Below are 21,763 nucleotides of genomic sequence, written 5' to 3' on the forward strand. Positions count from 1 at the left end.
GTGGATTTCTCTAAAAGGTTAAGGAAACCTGCCATGCCCCACACTGACAGAACATCACTGTCCTGCAACCCCATTGGAGGCTTTTTGAACACAGGGGCGAGGAAAAGTGCTGCTTGTGGGCAGGGAGCTGGGTCAGGCCCCCAGAAGTCACTGTTTGTTTCTTGGCCTTCTGCAGACCACGTTCGTCAACAGACCTGCCCTGGGGATCCTGCCTCCGGAGAACTTTGTGGATAAGCTCCAGGAGTCCTTGCTCTCAGTGAGTTCTGGAGTGGCAGTCCCATGGTCTTCAGACGTGGTAGTGGCAGAGAAAGGGAAGAATGGAGATGCAAACCCTGAAGAATAAGGCGTTGTACGGAAATCCTTCTCTCCGCACCCATTCTTCCATGCAGAGTATTTTCAATTTCTCTTTTAAAGAACAGAAGGGATTCTTTGCGCAGGACAAAGGGAGCTGGGAAAATGAATATGTACCGCAGATAGGAGTTTTGCATATGTCCTTCAGTCCTGACCCCGCTTCTTGGTTTTAGTTGTTACAAACAATTAAAATTATTGGGAACCTCAGCATCCCGTCTGGAACATGTAGGTGTCTTAGGCGTCGTCAGGTGTGTCAGGAGGGACACAGTGGGCTTTGCCACCCTTCTTTTCTCTCCACCAGCCTCAGGGCCTCCCTGGGCTTCTCCTCCACTCCTGGAAAGGCCTGAGTCCATCCTTCCAGTCCAGCAGCTTCCAGGACAGCCCTGGTTCCCTCCGTCCCCAGCATGGCCCTGTGAAGATTCAGCCCCAGCCAGGGGAAGCAGGAGTGTAGGAATCACGATAAGCCTGGGCTCATGGCTGTTTCGCTCCCTGCAGGTGGCTCCCAAAGGGATGTCCCAGCTCATCACCATGGCCTGCGGCTCCTGCTCCAATGAAAATGCCTTCAAGACCATCTTCATGTGGTACCGGGTGAGCTTTGGCGCATGCGCGCGCGCACACACACACACGCACGGCCTCCCCAGCACCCAGCCATACTCTCACCCCTTGTCTGACTGTTCATTCCAATTGACTGGAGTGTTAGACATCAGTACCAGGGTTAAAATCCAGGGAGGGCCACTGCTGGATGGCACTTTCCAGACAGCCCAGTGGAGCATGGTGCAAAGGGCTGAGGCTCCAGCATCAAAATTATGCAGTGAGGGCTGAGCACAGTGGCTCACACCTGTAATCCCAACACTTTGGGAGGCTAAGGCAGGCGGATCACAAGGTCAGGAGATTGAGACCATCCTGGCTAACATAGTGAAACTATTCATAGTCTCTACTAAGAATATAAAAAATTAGCCGGGCCTGGTGGCATGCACCTGTAGTCCCACCTACTTGGGAGGCTGAGGCAGGAGAGGGCTAATACCCTGAATCTACAAAGAATTAAAACAGATTTACAAGAAAAAAAACAAACAAACCCATCCAAAAATGGGCGAAGGATATAAATAGACACTTTTCAAAAGAAGACATACATGAGGCCAACAAACATATGAAAAAATGCTCATCATCACTGGTCATTAGAGAAATGCAAATCAAAACCACACTGAGATACCACCTCATGCCAGTTAGAATGGTGATCATTTAAAAATCTGGAGACAACAGATGCTGGAGAGGATGTGGAAAAATAGGAACACTTTTCCATGTCCCTACAAAGGACATGAACTCATCGTTTTTGATGGCTGCATAATATTCCATGGTGTGAACACTTTTACACTGTTGGGAGAGTAAATTAGTTCAACCATTGTGGAAGACAGTATGACAATTCTTCAAGGACCTAGAAACAGAAATTCCATTTGACCCAGCTATCACATTACTGGGCATATATCCAAAGGATTATATTCTATTATAAAGACACATGCACACATATGTTCACTGCAGCACTGTCTACAATAACAGAGACCTGGAACCAACCCAAATGCCCATCGACAATAGACTGGACAAGGAAAATGTGGTACATATACACCATGGAATACTATGCAGCCATAAAAATGGTTTGAGTTTGAGTCCTTTGTAGGGACATGGATGAATCTGGAAACCATCATTCTCAGCAAACTGACACAAGAACAGAAAATCAAACACATGTTCTCACTCATAGGCTGGTGTTGAACAATGAGAACACATGGACACGGGGAGGGGAGCATCACACACTGGCATCTGTTGGGGGGTGCCAAGGGAAGGACAGCTGGGTGGGTAGCGAGGTCGGAAGGGATAACATGGGGAGAAGTGCCAGATGTAGGTGACGGGGGGATGGAGGCAGCAAATCACATTGCCATGTGTGCACCTATGCAGCAATACTGCATGATCTGCATGTACCCCAGAGCCTAAAGTACAATTTAGAAAAAGAAACAACTATGTAGTGTGACTACTCTATTTTATTTTATTTAAATATTTTAAATTGCAGAGACAGAGTCCCACTTTGTTGCCCAGTGTGGTCTCAAACTCTGGGTCTCCAGCAATCCCCTGTCTTAGCCACCTATAGTACTAGGATTACAGATTTGAGCCAGCACACCTGGCCTCCGTTCTTCCTGGCAATATGTATACGATCTCGGCAAATCTTAATCCAACAGATCTTCATTGTTGCTGATGGTGCATAATGCATTCTGTGCCTTTGTTTCTTTTGTTGCAAGCACAGTTAATAGCCTCGTGTTTCAGTACAGACCTGTAACAATTAATACCTGAGATCAACTGAAAAAGCACTTTCTACTTGTCTAGACTGAATATCGGTTTGGTTGGAAAGTTGAAGCCCCGACTACCCTAGAGCCTCTCTGAAATTATGTTCTGTTCTACTTTTTTTTAGAGCAAGGAAAGAGGGCAGACAGGCTTCTCCCAGGAGGAACTGGAGACATGCATGATTAACCAGGTGAGTGCAGCTGGTATATATCTGGGGAAGCTGCACAGCATCCCTCGGGCTGTTACGGGCTGGCTGGCACTGTCCTTCTCAATTAGGAAGGGCCAGGCTGGGCACAGTGGTTCATGCCTGTGATCCCAGCACTTTGGGAGGCCAAGGAGGGTGAATCACCTGAGGTCAGGAGTTTGAGACCAGCCTGGCCAACATGGTGAAACCCCATCTCTACTAAACAGACAAAAATTAGCCAGCCTTGATGGTGCATGCATGTAATCCTAGCTACTCAGGAGGCTAAGGTAGGAGAATCTGTTGAACCCAGGAGGTGGAGGTTGCAGTGAGCTGAGATTGCACCACTACACTCAAATCTGGGCAACAAAGTGAGAGTCCTCTCAAAACAAACAAATGAAAACAAAAGGCCAGCTGCTGTGTCTCATGCCTGTAATCCCAGCACTTTGGGAGGCCAAGGCGGAAGGATCACCTGAGGTCAGGAGTTCCAGACCAGCTTGGCCAACATGGTGAAACCCCATCTCTACTAAAAATACAAAAAATTAGCTGGGCACGGTGGCGCGTGCCTGTAATCCCAGCTACTCAGGAGGCTGAGGCAGAATTGCCTGAACCCAGGAGGCGGAGGTTGCGGTGAGCCGAGATCACTCCATTGCACTCCAGCCTGGGTAACAAGAGCGAAACTCCGTCTCAAAAAAATAAAATAAAATAATTAAAATAAATAAAAATACAAAAATTATCCAGGCGTGGTGACAAGGGCTTATAATCCCAGCCGCTCGGGAGGCTGAGGCAAGAGAATCGCTTGAATGGGGAGGCAGAAGTTGCAGTGAGCCAAATCACACCATTACACTCCAGCCTGGCTGACAGAGCGAGACTCCATCTCAAAACAACAACAAGAAAAAAGGAAGGGCTCCTCAGGCGTTCCCAGTTTCCAGTCCGTTCCCAGGGTATCAAGGCTGACGGAGGCCAGGCACGGTGGCTCACACCTATAATCCCAGCACTTTGAGAGGCCACAGCAGGCGGACCATTTGAGGTCAGGAGTTTGAGATCAGCCAGGCCAATGTGGTGAAACCCTGTCTCTACTAAAAATATAAAAATTAGCCAGTTGTGATGGCCCAGCCCTGTGGTCCCAGATACTTGGAAGGCTGAGGCAGGAGAATCACTTGAACCCAGGAGCCGGAGGTTACAGTGAGCAGAGATTGAGCCACTGTTCTCCAGCTTGGATGACAGAATGAGACCCTGTTTCAAAAAAAAAAGGCCGAGTGGAGATCTCCCTGACCATGCTTCACTACTTTCTTAGGACAACTGCCTGAATAAGGCCGTAAACGTATTCTCTAGAATAATCCAAATTGTCAGCAGGAATGTATACGCACAAGTATTCACCCCACTGGTGTTTATAGTAATAATAACCAGAAAAGACTAGAAATCACCAGTACTGGGGGAAAGATTAATTAAATTAGGGGTTCAAAGTGGAACCAAAGAGGCCACTGCTGGGTATCAGAGGTGGTTAGGGGCCACAGGGAAAACCAGGCAGGTGGGACTCCAAGCTCCCTACCCAGCTTCAAGCAGAACAGGCCTGGCCTCCTCTGTGTTATGTATGAGGTCCCATTAAGATTTAGACAGAAGCATCTGCTGCTTTAAAAAAATATATATATATATATATACTGTTTTATGATCATCTACAAACAAAAACAAAACAAAACAAGGCCGGGCATAGTGGCTCATGCCTGTAGTCCCAGCACTTTGGAAGGCCGAGGCAGGAGGATTGCTTGAGCCCAGGAGTTCAAGACCAGCCTGGGCAACAAAGTGAGACCCTGACTCAAAAAGTTTTCTTTTTAATTTAAAAAAAAAAAAAAAATAGGAGCCACTGAACTTAATTACCCTCTGCTAACATTCCAATATTCTGCAGCAAAAATAGTTACTTAGGGTTTCTTTTGGCCTGGACGTGTTTGCTCTATTTTAGAAAACTAGAATGTAGATCGTATGGTCATTGTGCTCTCAAACAGGTAAATAAATATATAGGAAAATACTAGCTGGAATCCTGCCAAAATGTTTATAATAGCTTGCCTCTGGGTGGTGAGGCAGGGTTGTTGATTTTTTTAAATGCTTTCTTTTTTTTTTTTTGAGACGGAGTTTTGCTCTTGTTACCCAGGCTGGAGTGCAATGGCGCGATCTTGGCTCACCGCAACCTCTGCCTCCTGGGTTCAGGCAATTCTCCTGCCTCAGCCTCCTGAGTAGCTGGGATTACAGGCACGCACCACCGTGCCCAGCTAATTTTTTTTATTTTTAGTAGAGACAGGGTTTCACCATGTTGACCAGGATGGTCTTGATCTCTTGACCTCATGATCCACCCGCCTCGGCCTCCCAAAGTGCTAGGATTACAGGCATGTGCCACCATGCCCAGCTAATTTTTTGTACTTTTAGTAGAGACAGGGTTTCGTGATCTCAGCTCACTGCAACCTCCGCCTTCCAGGTTCAAGCAATTCTCCTGCCTCAGCCTCCCGAGTAGCCGGGACTACAGCCACTGCACCCGGCCATAAATGCTTTCATAATATGTATTTTTTCCTAACCACACCTCTTGCTAGCAAATGTACCTACACCTTTCTCCATATTCAAATAAACTTACATTAAAAAAAGTTCTTGGTTTTTTTTCCTGGCCCTTTTTTTTATGAACCTTATCCTCTCTCTCTCTCTCTCTCTCTCTCTCTCTCTCTCTCTCTCTCTCTCTCTCATTCTTTCCTGAGACAGGGTCTCACTCTGTTCCCCAGGCTGGAGTGCTGTGGTGCAATTGTGGTTCAATGAAGCTTCAACCTCCAAGGTTCAAGCAATCCTCCTGCCTCAGCCTCCTGAGTACCTGAGGCTACAGGCACATGCCACCACACCCAGCTAATTATTATTATTTTTTTTTTTTGTAGAGGCAGAGTCTAACTGTGTTGCCCAGGCTGGTCTTGAACTTCTGAGCTCAAGTGATTCTCCCACCTCAGCTTCCCAATGTGTTGAGATTAGAGGTGTGAGCCACCATGCCCGGCCTCCTACCGCTTTCTCTAACTCTGCTTTGCTTACTTGCTATCCGTGGGCATTATAGACCATTGACATTTTTGGATCTCATTCCTCATCATTTGTGGCTGAATGCAAATATGTAAAATGATGTGTATATATTAATTACACATCCAATCAGGAGGCAAAAAAAATGACAAGAGGCCGGGTGCTGTGGCTCATGCCTGTGATCCCAGCACTTTGGGAGGCCAAGGTGGGTGGATCATCTGAGGTCAGAAGTTCAAGACCAGCCTGACCAACATGGCAAAACCATGACTCTACTAAAAATACAAAAATTAGCCAGGAGTGGTGGTGGTTGCCTGTAATCCCCGCTACTTGGGAGGCTGAGGCAGGAGAATCACTTGAATCAAGGATAGCAGAGGTTGCACTGGGCCAAGATCGTACCACTGTACTCCAGCCTGGGTGACAGAGTGAGACTCCATCTCAAAAAAGCAACAAAATGATAAGATGGTTTCTGGAATTTGTAGGAGGAGGTCTTAGGGTTTTTCCCAGAGGTCTCAGGGAATTGGTGCTCAGCCAGCCTGAGAAAATGCCAACCTCACAGAGACTCGGGGTTCCCCACAGTTGCCTCTGAGGCACCTCCAGCAGTTCTGCCTGAGTCAGCTGGAAACATGTTTGGATTTCCTTGCTGAGCAAAGAGTCAGAAAACAATGTGAGGAGTGGCAGCTGTGCCATTTGCTTGGGGCTGGGAAGGGACAGGGCATCCATGCACCCCTCCTGAATCCGAGGTACAGCTGACATGGGCAAGCACCCCGTGGGGCCCTCCCCTTGCCTGCTTTCTAGCACCGCAGACCTCTTCCAAAGGCCTGGAGCATTTCCTGCAGGGTGCCTGGCCCAGCCCCTTGCCTCAGGTTACCCTGGGAAGCAGGTGTGCACCCATCAACACCTGACCGCCTGAGACCTGCAGAGGCCTGAGTAGTAAGAAGCCAGGAGGTGGGGAGGAAGTTGAAAGCCTGTAGAACAGGGGCTGAAAACCCAGGAGTCCCCAGCAGCTGGAGGAAGGTGGGCAGTAGGTGCTGCTTGGCCACCTATGGCTGCCGCAGAAGGAAAATGGGTCCAAAGGGTGCAGTTCTGGTGAGAAGCCAAAAGTTCAGGTATTTATGTGAAATTTCTCTATTTTAAATTTTGCAACTTGTTTTTGAGACAGAGTCTCATTCTTGTTGCCCAGGGTGGAGTGCAGCGGCGCTAACTCAGCTCACTGCAACCTCTGCGTCCCAGGTTCAAGCAATTCTCCTGCCTCAGCCTCCCAAGTAGCTGGAATTACAGGCATGTGCCACCACATCCAGCTAATTTTTCTATTTTTAGTAGAGACGGGGTTTCATCATGTTGGGCAGGATGGTCTTGATCTCTTGTCCTCGTGATCCAGCCTGAAATTTCTTGATTTTAACTTTTGTAACTTTTTTTTTGAGACAGAGTCAGGCTGGAGTGCAGTGGCACAAACTCAGCTCACTGCAAACTCCACCTCCCAGTTTCCAGTGATTCTGCCTCAGCCTCCCGAGTAACTGGGATTACAGGCATGTGCCACCATGCCTGGCTAATTTTTATATTTTTAGTAGAGGTGTGGTTTCACTATGTTGGCCAGGCTGATCTCAAATGCCTTACCTCAGGTGATCTGCCCACCATGGCCTCTCAAAGTGCTGGGATTACAGGCATAAGCCAACATGCCCAGCCTAAATTTTGCAACTTAAAAAAAAAATTAAGTATGTATGCAAAACAAAACATGCGTGTCTTTGATATAGACCCAATGGTTTCATGTGTAACTTCTGCCGGAGAAGGATTCCTGGTTCTTCTGATAGATTTCTGTGTCCCTCTGGGCTTACAGGGGCAACAATACAGTTCCCCCATCATCACTGTGACTAACGACTGATATGTCTTGGTTCTAGGCCCCTGGGTGCCCCGACTACAGCATCCTCTCCTTCATGGGCGCATTCCACGGGAGGACCATGGGTAAGGTGGGACCAGTGCGCTCCCAAGGTGGCGTTTAGCATGATCATAACGGCAGCTATTGCGGCGGCTGACATTGGCAGTTTACACATATTGTCCTCCCTATTCCACACAGTCCCCTGCAGAGTGGGGATTATTATTCCTGCTTTGCAGATGTGGAAATCCGGGTTCAAGAAGAGGAAGAATTTCCAAGACTATTCAGTGACGGAGCCAGGATTTGAACTCTTGACTCCATCTTCAAAGCCTGGGCTGCATCTGTGATTAATCACGATGCAAACACGTACCCATGCACGCGTGCCGATTAAGGGTTCACAAGTTCCCCTTCAGCTCCAGGATGAGAACTGGGGTTCAATATCAAAACATCTCATGCACTCCCCAAGTATTTACACCTACTGTGCACCCAGAAAAATTAAAAATTAAATGCTAAAAAGAACCAGGCAACAGGCCTCCCTGCCCGTTGACAGCCTCATGCTGAAATGCCCATCATCTCCTTTGCAAAGATAAAAAGCGTTCCCCAAGCCAAGCGTCTGCTTTTCTGTTTTGCTGAACTCAGGTTGCTTAGCAACCACACACTCCAAAGCCATTCACAAGATCGACATCCCTTCCTTTGACTGGCCCATCGCACCGTTCCCACGGCTGAGTTACCCTCTGGAAGAGTTTGAGAAAGAGAATCAACAGGAGGAGGCCCGCTGTCTGGAAGAGGTAATGCTTGTACCCTCGGGTCCTCCCTCAACACGAGTCCCATTGCTCTCGCCGCCCCAAGATGTGGCCCAGGAGAAGAGAAAGAGATGAAGGGTTTACAGGGTTTATCTGGGGATCCGTGTAGTGCTCCCCCAGAGGGACGTAGGGACACAGAGGCCTTGCATCCCAAATCTTCCATATTGGGAGAGGTCGTGAGACCGCTGTGTATGTCACAGCACCCATCACTCAACTCTGATACCAATTTCTGTATCACTTAAGTTTCTTGGGGAACAAGCATCGGTGACTCTAAAATAAGAGACAATAGATTCGTTGAAAAAATATGGGGTCAGGAGTTTAAGTCCAGCCTGGCTAACATGGTGAAAGCCATCTCTACTAAAAATACAAAAATTAGTTTGGCATGGTAACGCACACCTATAATCCCAGCTACTCTGTTGTCTGAGGCACAAGAATCGCGTGAACCCAGGAGGCGAAGGTTGCAATGAACTGAGCTATTAAGCTACTGCACTCCAGCCTGGGCAACAGAGACTCTATTTCAAAAAAAAAAAAAAAATATATATATATATATATATATATATATACACACACACACACACACACACACAATGATAATATAGACTTGCTAATCTTAATAGCAGCCACCACTTTCTGTGTGACAGACACTGTGCTGTATTTTCTCTTGTGTGTGTGTGTGTGTATCTGTGTGTATGTTCTCACCTTTATTTCTCTCAATATACCCGTGTTATAGCTACTTCCCACACAACAAGGTTAAGTGACAGGTGCATGTTCCGTGTAAAACAGGCAGAACCACAGCTAAAACATCTAGCCCAGCAGTCAGCTCCTTGTGCTGCATTTTCTCATTCCGTCCTCTCCGTGACCCTGGCAGGTGGAGTCTGTCAGTATGCCCATAGGACACATCAGGAAAGTGAGGCTTCCGAAGGCAAAATAACTTGCCCCAGGTTATTAGGGTGTATCCACCCAGGTGCTAGCACCAATCTCAAGTAGGATACACTCCCATCCACACAGGAGGCTTCCACCAGAGGCCTCACTGGTCTTGGAGATGTACACAAACACATTTCCAATAAAATTGCATGGGGCTCATGGAACCCTAGATTCTCACCCACAGATACTGGTCACAAGCCTCTGCCAGCGGTGGTCACTTTCCCCTTTGGGATCCAGGTGGAGGATCTGATTGTGAAATATCGGAAAAAGAAGAAGACAGTGGCCGGGATCATTGTGGAACCCATCCAGTCCGAGGGTGGAGACAACCACGCGTCCGATGACTTCTTTCGGAAGCTGAGAGACATCGCCAGGAAGGTCAGTGGACAGGGTCGAGGTTGGATGGAGCCACAGGGCTTTCTGGGTTGAGTTCCCAGAGTAAAGGGCTAGCAGTGTCTCTGCTTTGGAGTCCCTGTCAACTTCCAGACTTGCGGAGGCTGTCTATCAGCATCATGGGTGGAGAAGTTGGGGTTGGGGGAAGGATGGAAGATTCTTCCCTAAAACATTTTTTATTTGAGACAGAGTCTCACTCTGTTGCCCAGACTGGCATGCAGTGGCACAGTCTCAGCTCACTACAACCTCCACCTCCCAGGTTCAAGCGATTCTCCTGCCTCAGCCTCCCAAGTAGCTGGGACTACAGAGGGTGCCACCACACCCAGCTAATTTGTATATTACTAGTAGTGACAGAGTTCCACCATGTTGGCCGGGCTGGTTTAGAACTCCTGACATCAGGTGATCTGCCCACCTCAGCCTCCCAAAATGCTGGGATTACAGGCATGAGATACCACACCCGGCCTTAAAATCTTTTTTAAAAATCTTTATTAATACATAATTGTTGTACATGTTTATGGGGTCATGTGATATTTTGATAAAAGCATGCACTGCATCATGATCAAATGTGGGTAATTGGATATCCATCACCTCAAACATTCATCATCTCTTTGTATTGGGAACATCCTAAATCCACTCCTAGTTATTTTGAAATATACAATGGATGATTAACTATAATCACCCTATTGTGCTACTAGACAGGAGATCTTAGTTCTTCTATCTAACTGTACTTTTGTATCCATTAACCAAGCCCTATTTATCTCCACCTCCCCATTAGCCTTGCAGGCTCTGATATCATTCATTCTACTCTCTTTCTTTATAAGGGCAATGTTTTTAGTTCCCACATGAGTGAGAACATGCAACATTTGTCTTGCAATGTTTGGCTTATGTTATTTAACATAATGGGTAGTTCCACCCACATCATTGCTAATGACATAATTTCAATCTTTTTAGGCTGAGCAGTATTCCCTTGTGTATATGTACCACATTCTCTTTTTCTTTTTCTTTCTTTTTTTTTTTTTTTGAGACAGTTTCACTCTGTTGCCAGGCTAGAGTGCAGTGGCACCATCTTGGCTCACGGCAACCTCCGCCTCCTGGATCCAACCGATTCTCCTGCCTCAGCCTCTCGAGTAGCTGATTACAGGTGCATGCCATGACACCCGGCTAATTTTTGCATTTTTAATAGAGACGGGGTTTCGCCTTGTTGGCCAGGCTGGTCTCAAACTCCCGCCCTCAGGTGATCTGCCCGCCTCAGCCTCCCAAAGTGCTGGAATAACAGCGTGAGCTATTGTGCCTGGCCGATAGTGTATCTGTACCATATTTACTTTATCCATTCATCTGTTGATGGACAGTTAGATTGATTCTGTATCTTGGCTATTATGAATAGTGTTGCAATAAACACAGAAGTCCAGGTATCTCGTTGACATACTGATTTCCTCTCTTTACATTGTGTGTTTGTTTTAATGTGTTGTGGATATGTAACTGGCAATCAAACCGATAAGTTCATTTATAAAAGTTCTAAGATGTGAGTTGACTTAACACAGACGCTGAGTTAGAAATAGCCCTGGCGATAAGCAGAACACAGCAGCTGAAGTCTGGGAAGCACATCCAAGGCCTCACTGTTGGACGCAGCTCCTTCTGACAGGGTTGAGACCCAAGACTGAAGCCAGAGGACACGCTTTTCTGTGTCGGTGCAGGGAGTATTTGATGTTCTGGGTTTTTTTGTTCCAGCTCAGCAGTTTTAGGAAACATTCAGATACAGCTCTGGTAGGAGCCAAATTCAGATACAGCTCTGGTAGGAGCCACTCAGCTTAAGTGTTTTGATTAGTTTTGTTATACACAGCTCAAACACATGGGGCTGGTTTGCTGTTCAGAAAACAAGCATGATGTGTGTGTACCTGGGGGTTTGGCAGTTGGTTGGCTGCGGGGAGTTATGAGTTTCTGGCCTCCCACCGGTGTTTATTTCTCCCTCCTCTCTCTTCTCTGGCCAGCACGGCTGTGCCTTCTTGGTGGATGAGGTCCAGACCGGAGGAGGCTGCACGGGCAAGTTCTGGGCCCATGAGCACTGGGGCTTGGATGACCCAGCAGATGTGATGACCTTCAGCAAGAAGATGATGACTGGGGGCTTCTTCCACAAGGAGGAGTTCAGGCCCAATGCTGTAAGTCGGAGCCAGCCTTCCTCTATATCCAGGGCAAAGAGGGGAGTGTCCCCTTCTCCTGTCTGTTCCTTTCTCACCATCAAGGGACTGGGTAGGCACCTACTGGGTCACAGGTTTTCTAAGACCCAGTTATTATCAATGCAGTTAGCTGTGGTGTGCCCTCCCAGCTCTCTCCGCAAGGCCAACTCTGGAACGGTCCACTGTCAGCCTTCTCCTGATTTCTCTCTGTGTGCACACACAGGAATATCGTTAAAAGCTGCCGCTGCAGACTGAGCATTTGCTGTGTGCCTAGTTCTAAGTATTTCTCATATACTTTTAATCCTCCAAACAATCTAACCAAGTAGGTGTTATTTTTATCCTCATTTTGCTAATGAGGATAAAATTTTACTAATGAGGCACAGAGAGATTAAGTAACTTGTCCAAGGTCACACAGCCTGTTAAGTGACAAAACCAGGATTCCAACCCAGAGCCCATGCTCTAACCCACTACCCTGTGTAATGCCATGTGTACATACCAATTCACACACATACACACACACACAGCCATCAGGGACCAACGTCCTTTCACCATTCCTACATGTAGTTTATACCCTCAAGGTGCCTCATGGTCCAAAGTGGCTTCTGGTGCTCCAGCCATCACATCTCAATTCTAGGCAGTAGGAAAGAAAAAGAAGGGAAGGACAGAGTGGCCCCCTTCTTGTCTTTAGCATCCTTCCTAGAAGTCTCACATAACACGTCCATTTCCAATACTTGACCGAGACCCAGTCACATGGTGACTTCTAGCCATAAGGGAGGCTGGGAAGAGTGTTTTCGTTGGCTGCATGGCTACCCTGAATCGTTCATGGAGGGGTAAAGTGGGTGACCTTTGAGGGTCACTGCCAGCAATCCAGTCCCAACTCTACCTATAAGCCACGTTTGCCTTAGACAAATTGCTTAGCCTCCCAGAACCTCAGCTTCCTCCTCTACAAAATGAAGGTTATAGGAGTTAAGGAACCAGCTGTCTTGGTTTCCTGGGACTGAGGGATTTCCCAGGGCATGGGACAATTTGGTCTCCCCATAGCAGTTCCTTCCTGCAGGGCTGCTGTTCGAAGAATTCAGTGAGATTGGATGTGTTCTCCTAGCCTCTGGTAGATGCTTACTAGGTCAGTTTCTCTCCTCTTCAGAGAAGAGGAGGTGTGTCTGGGGGAAGTGACCCCTACAGGGTGTGCGCATGTGTGAACCCTTCCGACACCACTTCTTCGTTCCAGCCTTACCGGATCTTCAACACCTGGCTGGGGGACCCATCCAAGAACCTGCTGCTGGCTGAGGTCATCAACGTCATCAAGCGGGAGGACCTGCTAAATAACGCAGCCCATGCCGGGAAGGCCCTGCTCACAGGACTGCTGGACCTCCAGGTACTGCTGCCTTGCCCTGCCCTGCCCCAGCCCCACTCCCCATGGCTCCCCAGAGCCTGCAGGACAACACTGGAGCTCTTCAGCATGGTGTTGCTGGTCCAGCAATTCGGAACGGGCTATGCTGTTTCTAGCCTCCGGGGCTTTGCACATGCTGTGTCCTCTGCAGGAAATGCCTCCCCATCCCTCCATCCCATTCCAACCCCTGTTCCTGAACTCTTGGTTTTGATTTTTTTAATATTGAGACATGGCCTAGCTATGTTAGCCAAGCTGGTCTTAAACTCCTGGCCTCAAGCGATCCTCCCACCTCAGCCTCCCAAAGTACTGGGCAGCACCTGCTGGCCGTGGTTATCTTATCTATCTATCTATCTTTCTATCTATCTATCTTTCTAGCTGTCTATTTGAGACCTATCTATTTATTTATTTATTTATTTGGGACTAAGTCTTGCTTTGTCACCCAGGCTGGAGTGCAGTGGTGAAATCTCAGCTCATTGCAACCGCTGTCTCCTGAGTTCAAGGGATTCTCCAGCCTCAGCCTCCTGAGTAGCTGGGACTATAGGCACATGCCTTCACACCCTGCTCATTTTGTATGTTGAGTAGAGACAGGGTTTCACCATGTTGGCCAGGCTGGTCTCGAACTCCTGACCTCAAATGATCCACTTGCCTCAGCCTCCCAAAGTGCTGGGATTACAAGCGTGGGCCACCACGCCTGGCCCTGGTTATCTTTTGACACCAAATTCAGACATCCCTCCCTTAAGCGGCCCCCAAGCACTCGCTCTCCCACCCTCTCTGGTGTGTTCATTATTCCCTCCTCTGTGCCACCTGTTGCATGCTTACCACTCAGTAGCACTGCTGTCCACTGCTGGGACTGGATTACTTTCTATCCTCAAGGTTTCATCATGGGCCAAAATGGCTCCTGGAGCTCCAGCCATTGCATCTCAATTCCAGGCAATAGGAAGGAAAAAGAAGGGAAGGACAGAGTGGCCCCCTTCTTGTCGTTAGCAGCCTTCTCAGAAATCTCATATAACACTTGACTAACAGCTGGTCACATGGTCACTCCTAACCATAAGGAGTTGTGTGTGTGTGTGTGTGTGTGTAGCTCACAGACCTGAAGGGGTGTTTAAATGGAAGAGACTTTATTCTGAACCTCCCCAGGGCCACACTCTGGTGGAAGAGGGAGGGGTGTGTTCAAACTGCCAGCTCTCCAGTAATCAACAAGTGCAAGGCATGTGCTAGAATGAGTGCTAGAAGGACTTCTGAGCCTCAGTTTCCTCAACTGTGTAGACCAAAGTGGGCCCTTTGTCACTGACAGGGGATTCAAGAGTGTGCCCACTGCCTGGCACAGGGGCTCATGCCTGTAATCCCAGGACTTAGGGAGGCAGAAGCAAGAGAATTGCTTCAGCCCAACTGAGTTTGAGACCAGCCTGGGCAACATAGTGAGACCCCATCCTCCACAAAAAGAAAGAAAAAAGTTGTACACGTAAGTGTCTAGCACAGTTCCTGGGTCTGTCACCACCAGAACAGGACCGTGTCTCTAGTTTCTACCAAGAAGCTGCCGTGAAATAAGACTTGCTCTCCCAACTCAGCCCCCAATACCCTAAAATTATCTGGGGTTTTCCAAGCCCTTGTTTGCTGTCATTCACATGGACAGCAAAAAGTAAGGTGAAATCAAGGTCCTCCAGACCAGACGCCTGCATTTGTCTCCTTGGCTGCTATAAAAAAAAAATCACCACAAACTGCGTGGCTTAAAACAAGACTTTATTCTCTCACAGTTTGAAGGCCAAGGTCTGAAATCAAGGTTTCGGCAGGGTTGGCTCCTTCTGGAGGCTCTGCGGGAGAATCTGTTCCACGCCTCTCTCCACCTTCTGCTGGCTGCCGGGAATCCCTCACGTTCCTTGACCTGTGGATGCTTCCCTCTGCTTCCAGCATTACTTGTCGTTGTCTCTGCTGAGTCTGTGTCTCTCTGTCCAAATTGTCTTCTTCTTATAAAGATACCAGTCATTGAGCCGGGTGCGGTGGCTCACATCTGTAATCCCAGCGCTTGGGGAGGCTGAGGCAGGTGGATCACTTCAGATCAGGAGTTCAAGACCAGCCTAGCCAACATCATGAAACCCCATCTCTACTAAAAATACAAAAAATTAGCCAGGCATGGTGGCGGGTGCCTGTAATCCCAGTTACTCAGGAGGATGAGACACAAGGTTGCAGTGAGCTGAGATTGTGCCATGGCACTCACTTCAGCCTGGGTGACAGAGAGAGACTCCATCTAAAAAAAATAAAAATAAAAAAAATACCAGTCTTTGGATTAGGGGCCCCTCTAATGCAGGAAGATCTCATTTTAACCTAATTATTTCTGCAAAGACTCTATTTCCAGATTAGGTCCTATTCATAGGTTCCAGGTAAACATGAACTTAGGAGGCAGTATTGTGAATTTTTTTGTGTACTTACATGCACAATTTTTTTGTTTCTTTTTGTGGAGGAAAAAAATCCACAAATACAATCAATCCAGTATAGCTCCCAGTCTCAAAGCCCTGAGGGAGGACAAGTATTGCTTCTAGAAGAACCACCACCTTTCTACAAGTGCTGACAATGGAGACGGCTAACATCTTTGGAGCACCCCCAAGAGCCCAGCCCTGGGCTTAGGCCTTAACGTGTGAAGCTTATCTTGCTCAAGTCTCACCACCGCCCACTGGGGTCAGCAACATTTATATCCTTCAGTTTATAGCAGGGTAAACAGAGGCACTTTAGTGAGTCACCCAAGGTTATATAGTGAGAAAGAGACAGAGCTGGGCTTTGGTGGTGGTGGTGGTGGTGTTTTTTTCCCTCCACACAAAACAGATGTGCACAGCTGGGCTTTGAACCCCTGCCCAGATGTCACCAGAGCTCTTAACCCCCTAGAGGTCCTGCCAGTCCGTGCAGAGGCCATGGCTGGACCATGGGAGGCCTTTGATGAGGCACAGCCATTAAACCCAGCTGGTACACAGTGATGGGCTTTGACGCTGGCTTTGTCTTCCCTACTGCAGGCCCGGTACCCCCAATTCATCAGCAGGGTGAGAGGACGAGGCACCTTCTGCTCCTTTGATACTCCTGATGAATCCATACGGAATAAGCTCATTTTAATTGCCAGAAACAAAGGTAAGGGGCCAGGAGCTGACACTGAGTTTCATCTGTGGCCAGTATTTCCTGCTGTAGCTGCAAAATGTTGCTAGGTACTCAGCAATATTTTGGGTGGGGGGGTAGGTGGGACACAGGTCTAAAAATAGCCTGAATGCTCTTTTTCCAAAGAAGAGAACGTGACACATGGGATTTCTTTATCCATTTATTTACTCGACAAGTGTTCAGTGAGAAGGCGAATTGTAAGTGGACACTGGAGACAGTTACAATGATGATGAAGACCATCAGAGCCCCTTCCTTCAGAAAGCTTGCAGTCTAGCAGGAAGGCGTGGCATTACACATGGCATTTCACAAACAATCCATTGCAATTTTAAGTCCTGGGAAGGAGGAAATGGGGCTAAGAGAGCAAACAGCTGCAGCAACTGGTGAGGCTAGGAAATCAGGGAAGGCTTCCTTGAGGAAGTAGTATTTTATCCTACGTCTCCATGAACAGGAATTGGCTGAGCGAAGAAGGTAAAGAGCATTCTGGGCAGAGGGAAGGCTGCATGCGATGTTCTGAGGAAGGATGGAGCTTAAAGAGGTGGTAAAAGAGAAAGAAGGGAGCGTAATGGCGAACGGATGGGAGGGGACAAAGCTGGGGGAGGAGAGGCCAGGCCCAGGTCACATGGGCCTGCAGATCAGGCTTAATCCTCCAGACTTAAGGCTGGGCACGGTGGCTCATACCTGTAATCCCAGCACTTGGGGAGGTCCGGGGGGACACATCACAAGGTCAGGAGTTTAAGAACAGTCTGGCCAACATAGTGAAACCCACCTCTACTAAAAATACAAAAAATTAGCCAGGTGTGGTTGTGGGCACCTATAATCCCAGTTACTGGGGAGGCTAAGGCAGAAGAAACACAGGAGGCGGAGGTTGCAGTGAGCCGAGATCACACCATTGCACTCCAGCCTGGCAGCAGAGCTAGACTCCATCTCAAAAAAAAGTACGCCAGACTTCATCCTAGGAGCTGTGGGAAGCCACTGAGGATGTGTGTGGCGGGGGTAAGGAGAGATGCTGTGGTGAGATCAGAGCACCTGCTCTGAGGTCTTGTGCCATCTCATAGAATCCTTGAAGCAGCCTCATAAGGGCAGGGATAATCAGCCTCCATTTTTAAAATGAGAAAACGTGGTCTCAAAGGCATAAATAGGCCAAGTGCAGTGGCTTACACCTGTAATCCCAACAGGTGGGCAGATCACTTGCCGAGGTGGGCAGATCACCTGAAGTCAGGAGTTTGAGACCAGCCTGGCCAACATGGCAAAACCCTCTTTCTACTAAAAATACAAAAATTAGCTGGGCATGGTGGCAGGTGCCTGTAATCCCAGCTACTCGGGAGGCTGAGACAGGAGAATTCCTTGAACCCAGGAGGCAGAGGTTGCAGTGAGCCGAGATTGCACCGCTGCACTCCAGCCTGGGAGACAGAGCGAGACTCCATTTAAAAAAAAAAAAAGGCATAAACAACCTTGACAAGGAAAGGACACCAGCTGTAACTGGTGAAGTCACCCTTTAAAATAAGCAGGGCCTGTCCTTCCTCAGTGACAGCTCAGCAGCTCGCACGTGCTTCCGACTCAGCCTGTGGTTTTGTAACTTATCTGCTTACCTATTTTCTTTCCCTACCCCTCCATGACTTTCTGAAAGGCAAGGACTTTATCTCAGGATTTCTCTATCACCAGACCTAGCTGTGGGGCAGCAAAGCAGGCACTCCAAGGAGAGAGGGAGAAAGGGAGAGAGGAAGGGAAAAAGGGAGGGTGGAGGGCAGGAGAGGAAGAAGAGGATGCTGGGTGAGATATATGAAAGGAGAGAGAAAGGAAATGAAGGCTGGATGGGTGGGTGGTAGGAAGGACCGATGGAAGCCTGGGCTTCCATGATGGATGATGATAGATGGATGGATGGGCATCACCAATGGGTATCCCTTTCCTTCCAGCTCTCCCAGCACGAGACTTTGAGAAACAACGCTTCTAACCTGCCTCCTGCCTCTTCTTGTAGGTGTGATGTTGGGGGGCTGCGGTGACAAATCCATTCGTTTCCGTCCCACGTTGGTCTTCAGGGATCACCATGCTCACCTATTCCTCAATATTTTCAGTGACATCTTAGCAGACTTCAAGTAAAGAAGCCATTTCCACTACAGTGAGAAAGCCCCGATCCCAACAGTTGTCAAATTGATTAGTTTGCCTAATTCATGTTTTCACTTAAAAGTATCAGAGGTGAATGGACCGTGAAGGGTGATTTGTGGGGAGGGAATATTTTTGGTGGTCTGGGGGAGGGGAGGGAAGGGAAGGGCTGGTATTGATTTTCCTCCCTGCAGAGCCAATGGTGCACATTGGTTTAAGCCCAGAAATCCTGCTTGAGCCCTGGACTCATCTTGGGAAGGGCCATGGGAGGTCCTAGATATAGTTCTGCCTAACCTGGACCAACCCCAGCAATTTTTTTGAAAGCCAGCCAAGGGCGTTGCATTTGCTCCCGGGACTGGCGGCTGGGCCTCCTCGGTGCCAGTCCATTTCAAGTGCCATTTTCAGTGATGACGGATGCTAGCAAACACGCTCTCACCTCCTCTCCCAGCCCCCAGAGCTCTGAGCACACCCCACACAAGGTGCAGGGAGGGACTGGGCAGATCTGAGGAAGAAGGCTGTAAAGCAGGGACAGGAGGATTCAGCTCAGAGGCAGGGGCAGGGGTTCTCGTGCCCCCTAAGGATGAGAATCACTCCTCTCAGTGCACCTGGGGATTCCCCTAAACTGTGAATTTTGCCCTGGACAGGGCTTTGCCCTTGGAGGATCCCCAGGTGGTATCACCCACGGTTCTTACTTGGCATCTTCCATTGCCCAAACGCTCTCCTCCCTGTTAAATGTCCTGGACCTGGGTGGGAGGAAACTGTAGCCTGAGTGTCCACAGGGACACTCGTGAGCCCCAGCAGTAGAAGCATGAACCCGTCCCCCCAGGAGGGGACGCCCAGGGTCTGTGGTAGCAGAACCACTTCATCATGTTTCCCAGGGCACGTTGGGGTCCGACTTTTGCCCGCCCCCCGCCCTGAGAGGCTCTTCCTCTCTGTTTTGCTCATCCACCTTGACTCCACCTCTGAGTAGACCCCCAGGAACAGCTAGGCTGTTCCACTAGAGTGAATCATTGCTGGACTGGATTTCTTCTTGAGGAAAGCACCATGAATCAGAGGTGCCAGAGCTCCACGCATGGAAAAGTGGCCTGTTGGTTCAACATGGTTTCCTTGTACTTGAGATGACTGAGTATGGAGATTACCAGGCAGATTATCCCAAAATGCTTAACAGGGCTATGGCTGAGGCTATCGTATCTCTGCTGGAGGTGAGACACTCTCAGAACTGATTTGACCTCAAATGCTCCTAAAAGAGGAGTTGATAGTGTGACAGCAGTGAAATATTATTTGGTGGGGAGACTGAGAACGCCTGGGTTGTTTTATCTGTCCAAAATGAAGCCTCTTCATTTCCTGGTGCCTTGGTTGACTATTTTAGAAGCTAGGCATATCAAGACTCCTGATTCAGCACTCTGCTCTTTTAATAACGAATCATCCAAAGATCTCAAAGTAGGGGTTTTTTTTTTTTAGCTTCCACTCTTCCACAGACTTGGTCATCGACCTATTTTTGTTGAGGAACAAAAGGCAATGACAAGTTTAATAGATATAAATTCGTGAGTTCTACTTCATTCTGCAGTCCTGCAGTCAGTGCTAATCCGTCGTTCTTAATCAGGAGTTCTGCCATGTTTAAGGTCACCTGTGCTCCCACTCTCTACTAAGTTTTACTCATTTTTATATTCATTTATTTACCATTCATTCGTTCATTCATCTAACTTTCATTAGATACCTGCACCATCCCAGGCCCTGTGCTGAGCATCAGGAATCAAGATGAGATAAGACATTGTCCCTGCCCCCAGGGGCTCACATCCCACTGGAAACAATTCAGACAGAGGTGCGAGCAAGAGCCTCAGGAAATCGGAGGGGGTACACAATTCACCTAAGGGTCAGAGGAGGTTTCAAGGAAGAAGTGGCATTGGAGCAGTGTTTTGCAGAATGAGCAAGAGCTCACCAAGCAGACAAGGCAAGGAAGGGTGTTGAAGAGAGGGAACAGCATATGCAAAGGCATATCAGTTCATGACATCACATCTTTCACTGGGGAGCCAGATTCCACAGGCAGTATCCCAAGGTTCAATAAGGCCTATTTAACAAGCAAGCAAAATGCAAACCAAACCATTATTCCTCTATTGGCTTAAGTACGCTTTCTCCTGAAAACTTTAGCATGGGTGTAAATATTCAGTATGGTTCTCGGAGTCCAGAGGGTTTTAAGCCAGGGCACAACCAGAGAATTGGCTCTCTTCGGTAGAAAGGGGCTCCAGTATTTCATTCTCTCCCCATGGGGCACTGACAGAGAAATGAAATCGTTTTATCTGGAAAGTCACTTCCAGATTTAGTGTTCACTCCTTACCAAGGGAAGTTACTTCTTGTAAAAAATTTTAAGCCATTTATCAACAAGTTCTTGTTGATTCAGGGCATAATGAGTTCCTGAGACATCCTCTTTCAGGGGGTGGGGGTTTATTTCCAGGAAAAGAATTTCAAGGAAAAGAATTCTCAGCAGAGCTCAAGATTGTAGAAATTCAGCAGAGGCTGGTCAAAAACATGGGGAGCCTGGAGGACAGGTTGCTGTGTAGGGCAGAGGCCAGGAAGAAGTACTTCTGTGGCCAGTGGTCTGGAAGTGAATCCATCGTACATTAGTGCCGTAGAGTTTAGTAACCATCCAGCAAGTGTCGTCACTTTTACAGAAAACAAGGTCCACTAATAGCAAGTCTTAGCACATCCTCACTTCTATTATAAATGGGTGTTTTTTAAATAATTTTTACTGACGCTCAGTAACCATGGAGAATTGTGCATAGCATTAATGTATCTATATACCTATACCTGTCTATATCTATATATCAGCTCATGGTAGAAAACCATAGCTAGGGAGCATTGCAGACTTATGCATACAAAGTGATCCTGTTTACAAGTAATCTGGTGACAGTGCCAATAAATGATAAAAAAAATTAACATGTCACGATGTAACTGATGACCATATTCACAATTCCATGAATTAAATGTTTCCTGTGTTAATCAGTATTCTTAAATAAAATTTATAATTGAAACATCAGAGTGAATGTGGACTTTTTTAGTGGAAATAGTTTCATT

General features: G+C 47.8%; 1 protein-coding gene across 2 annotated transcripts in view; it reads left to right on the top strand.

The window, feature by feature from the left end:
- ABAT (4-aminobutyrate aminotransferase) overlaps positions 1-21,720 on the top strand; it is a 114,083-nt gene extending 92,363 nt beyond the window's left edge. For both annotated transcript variants that reach the window (XM_078344616.1, XM_002755878.7), the window contains exons 7-16: positions 176-256; positions 847-939; positions 2,807-2,869; positions 7,798-7,861; positions 8,412-8,560; positions 9,737-9,874; positions 11,878-12,045; positions 13,292-13,438; positions 16,456-16,567; positions 18,567-21,720. In XM_078344616.1, the coding sequence (XP_078200742.1) occupies positions 176-256; positions 847-939; positions 2,807-2,869; positions 7,798-7,861; positions 8,412-8,560; positions 9,737-9,874; positions 11,878-12,045; positions 13,292-13,438; positions 16,456-16,567; positions 18,567-18,688 (1,137 nt within the window). In that variant the 3' untranslated portion in view covers positions 18,689-21,720. The remainder of the gene's footprint in view (positions 1-175; positions 257-846; positions 940-2,806; positions 2,870-7,797; positions 7,862-8,411; positions 8,561-9,736; positions 9,875-11,877; positions 12,046-13,291; positions 13,439-16,455; positions 16,568-18,566) is intronic.
- The last annotated feature ends 43 nt before the right edge of the window (positions 21,721-21,763 follow it).

The sequence above is a fragment of the Callithrix jacchus genome, chromosome 12 (genome assembly GCF_049354715.1).
Source record: "Callithrix jacchus isolate 240 chromosome 12, calJac240_pri, whole genome shotgun sequence".
NCBI classification, from domain to species: domain Eukaryota; kingdom Metazoa; phylum Chordata; class Mammalia; order Primates; family Cebidae; genus Callithrix; species Callithrix jacchus.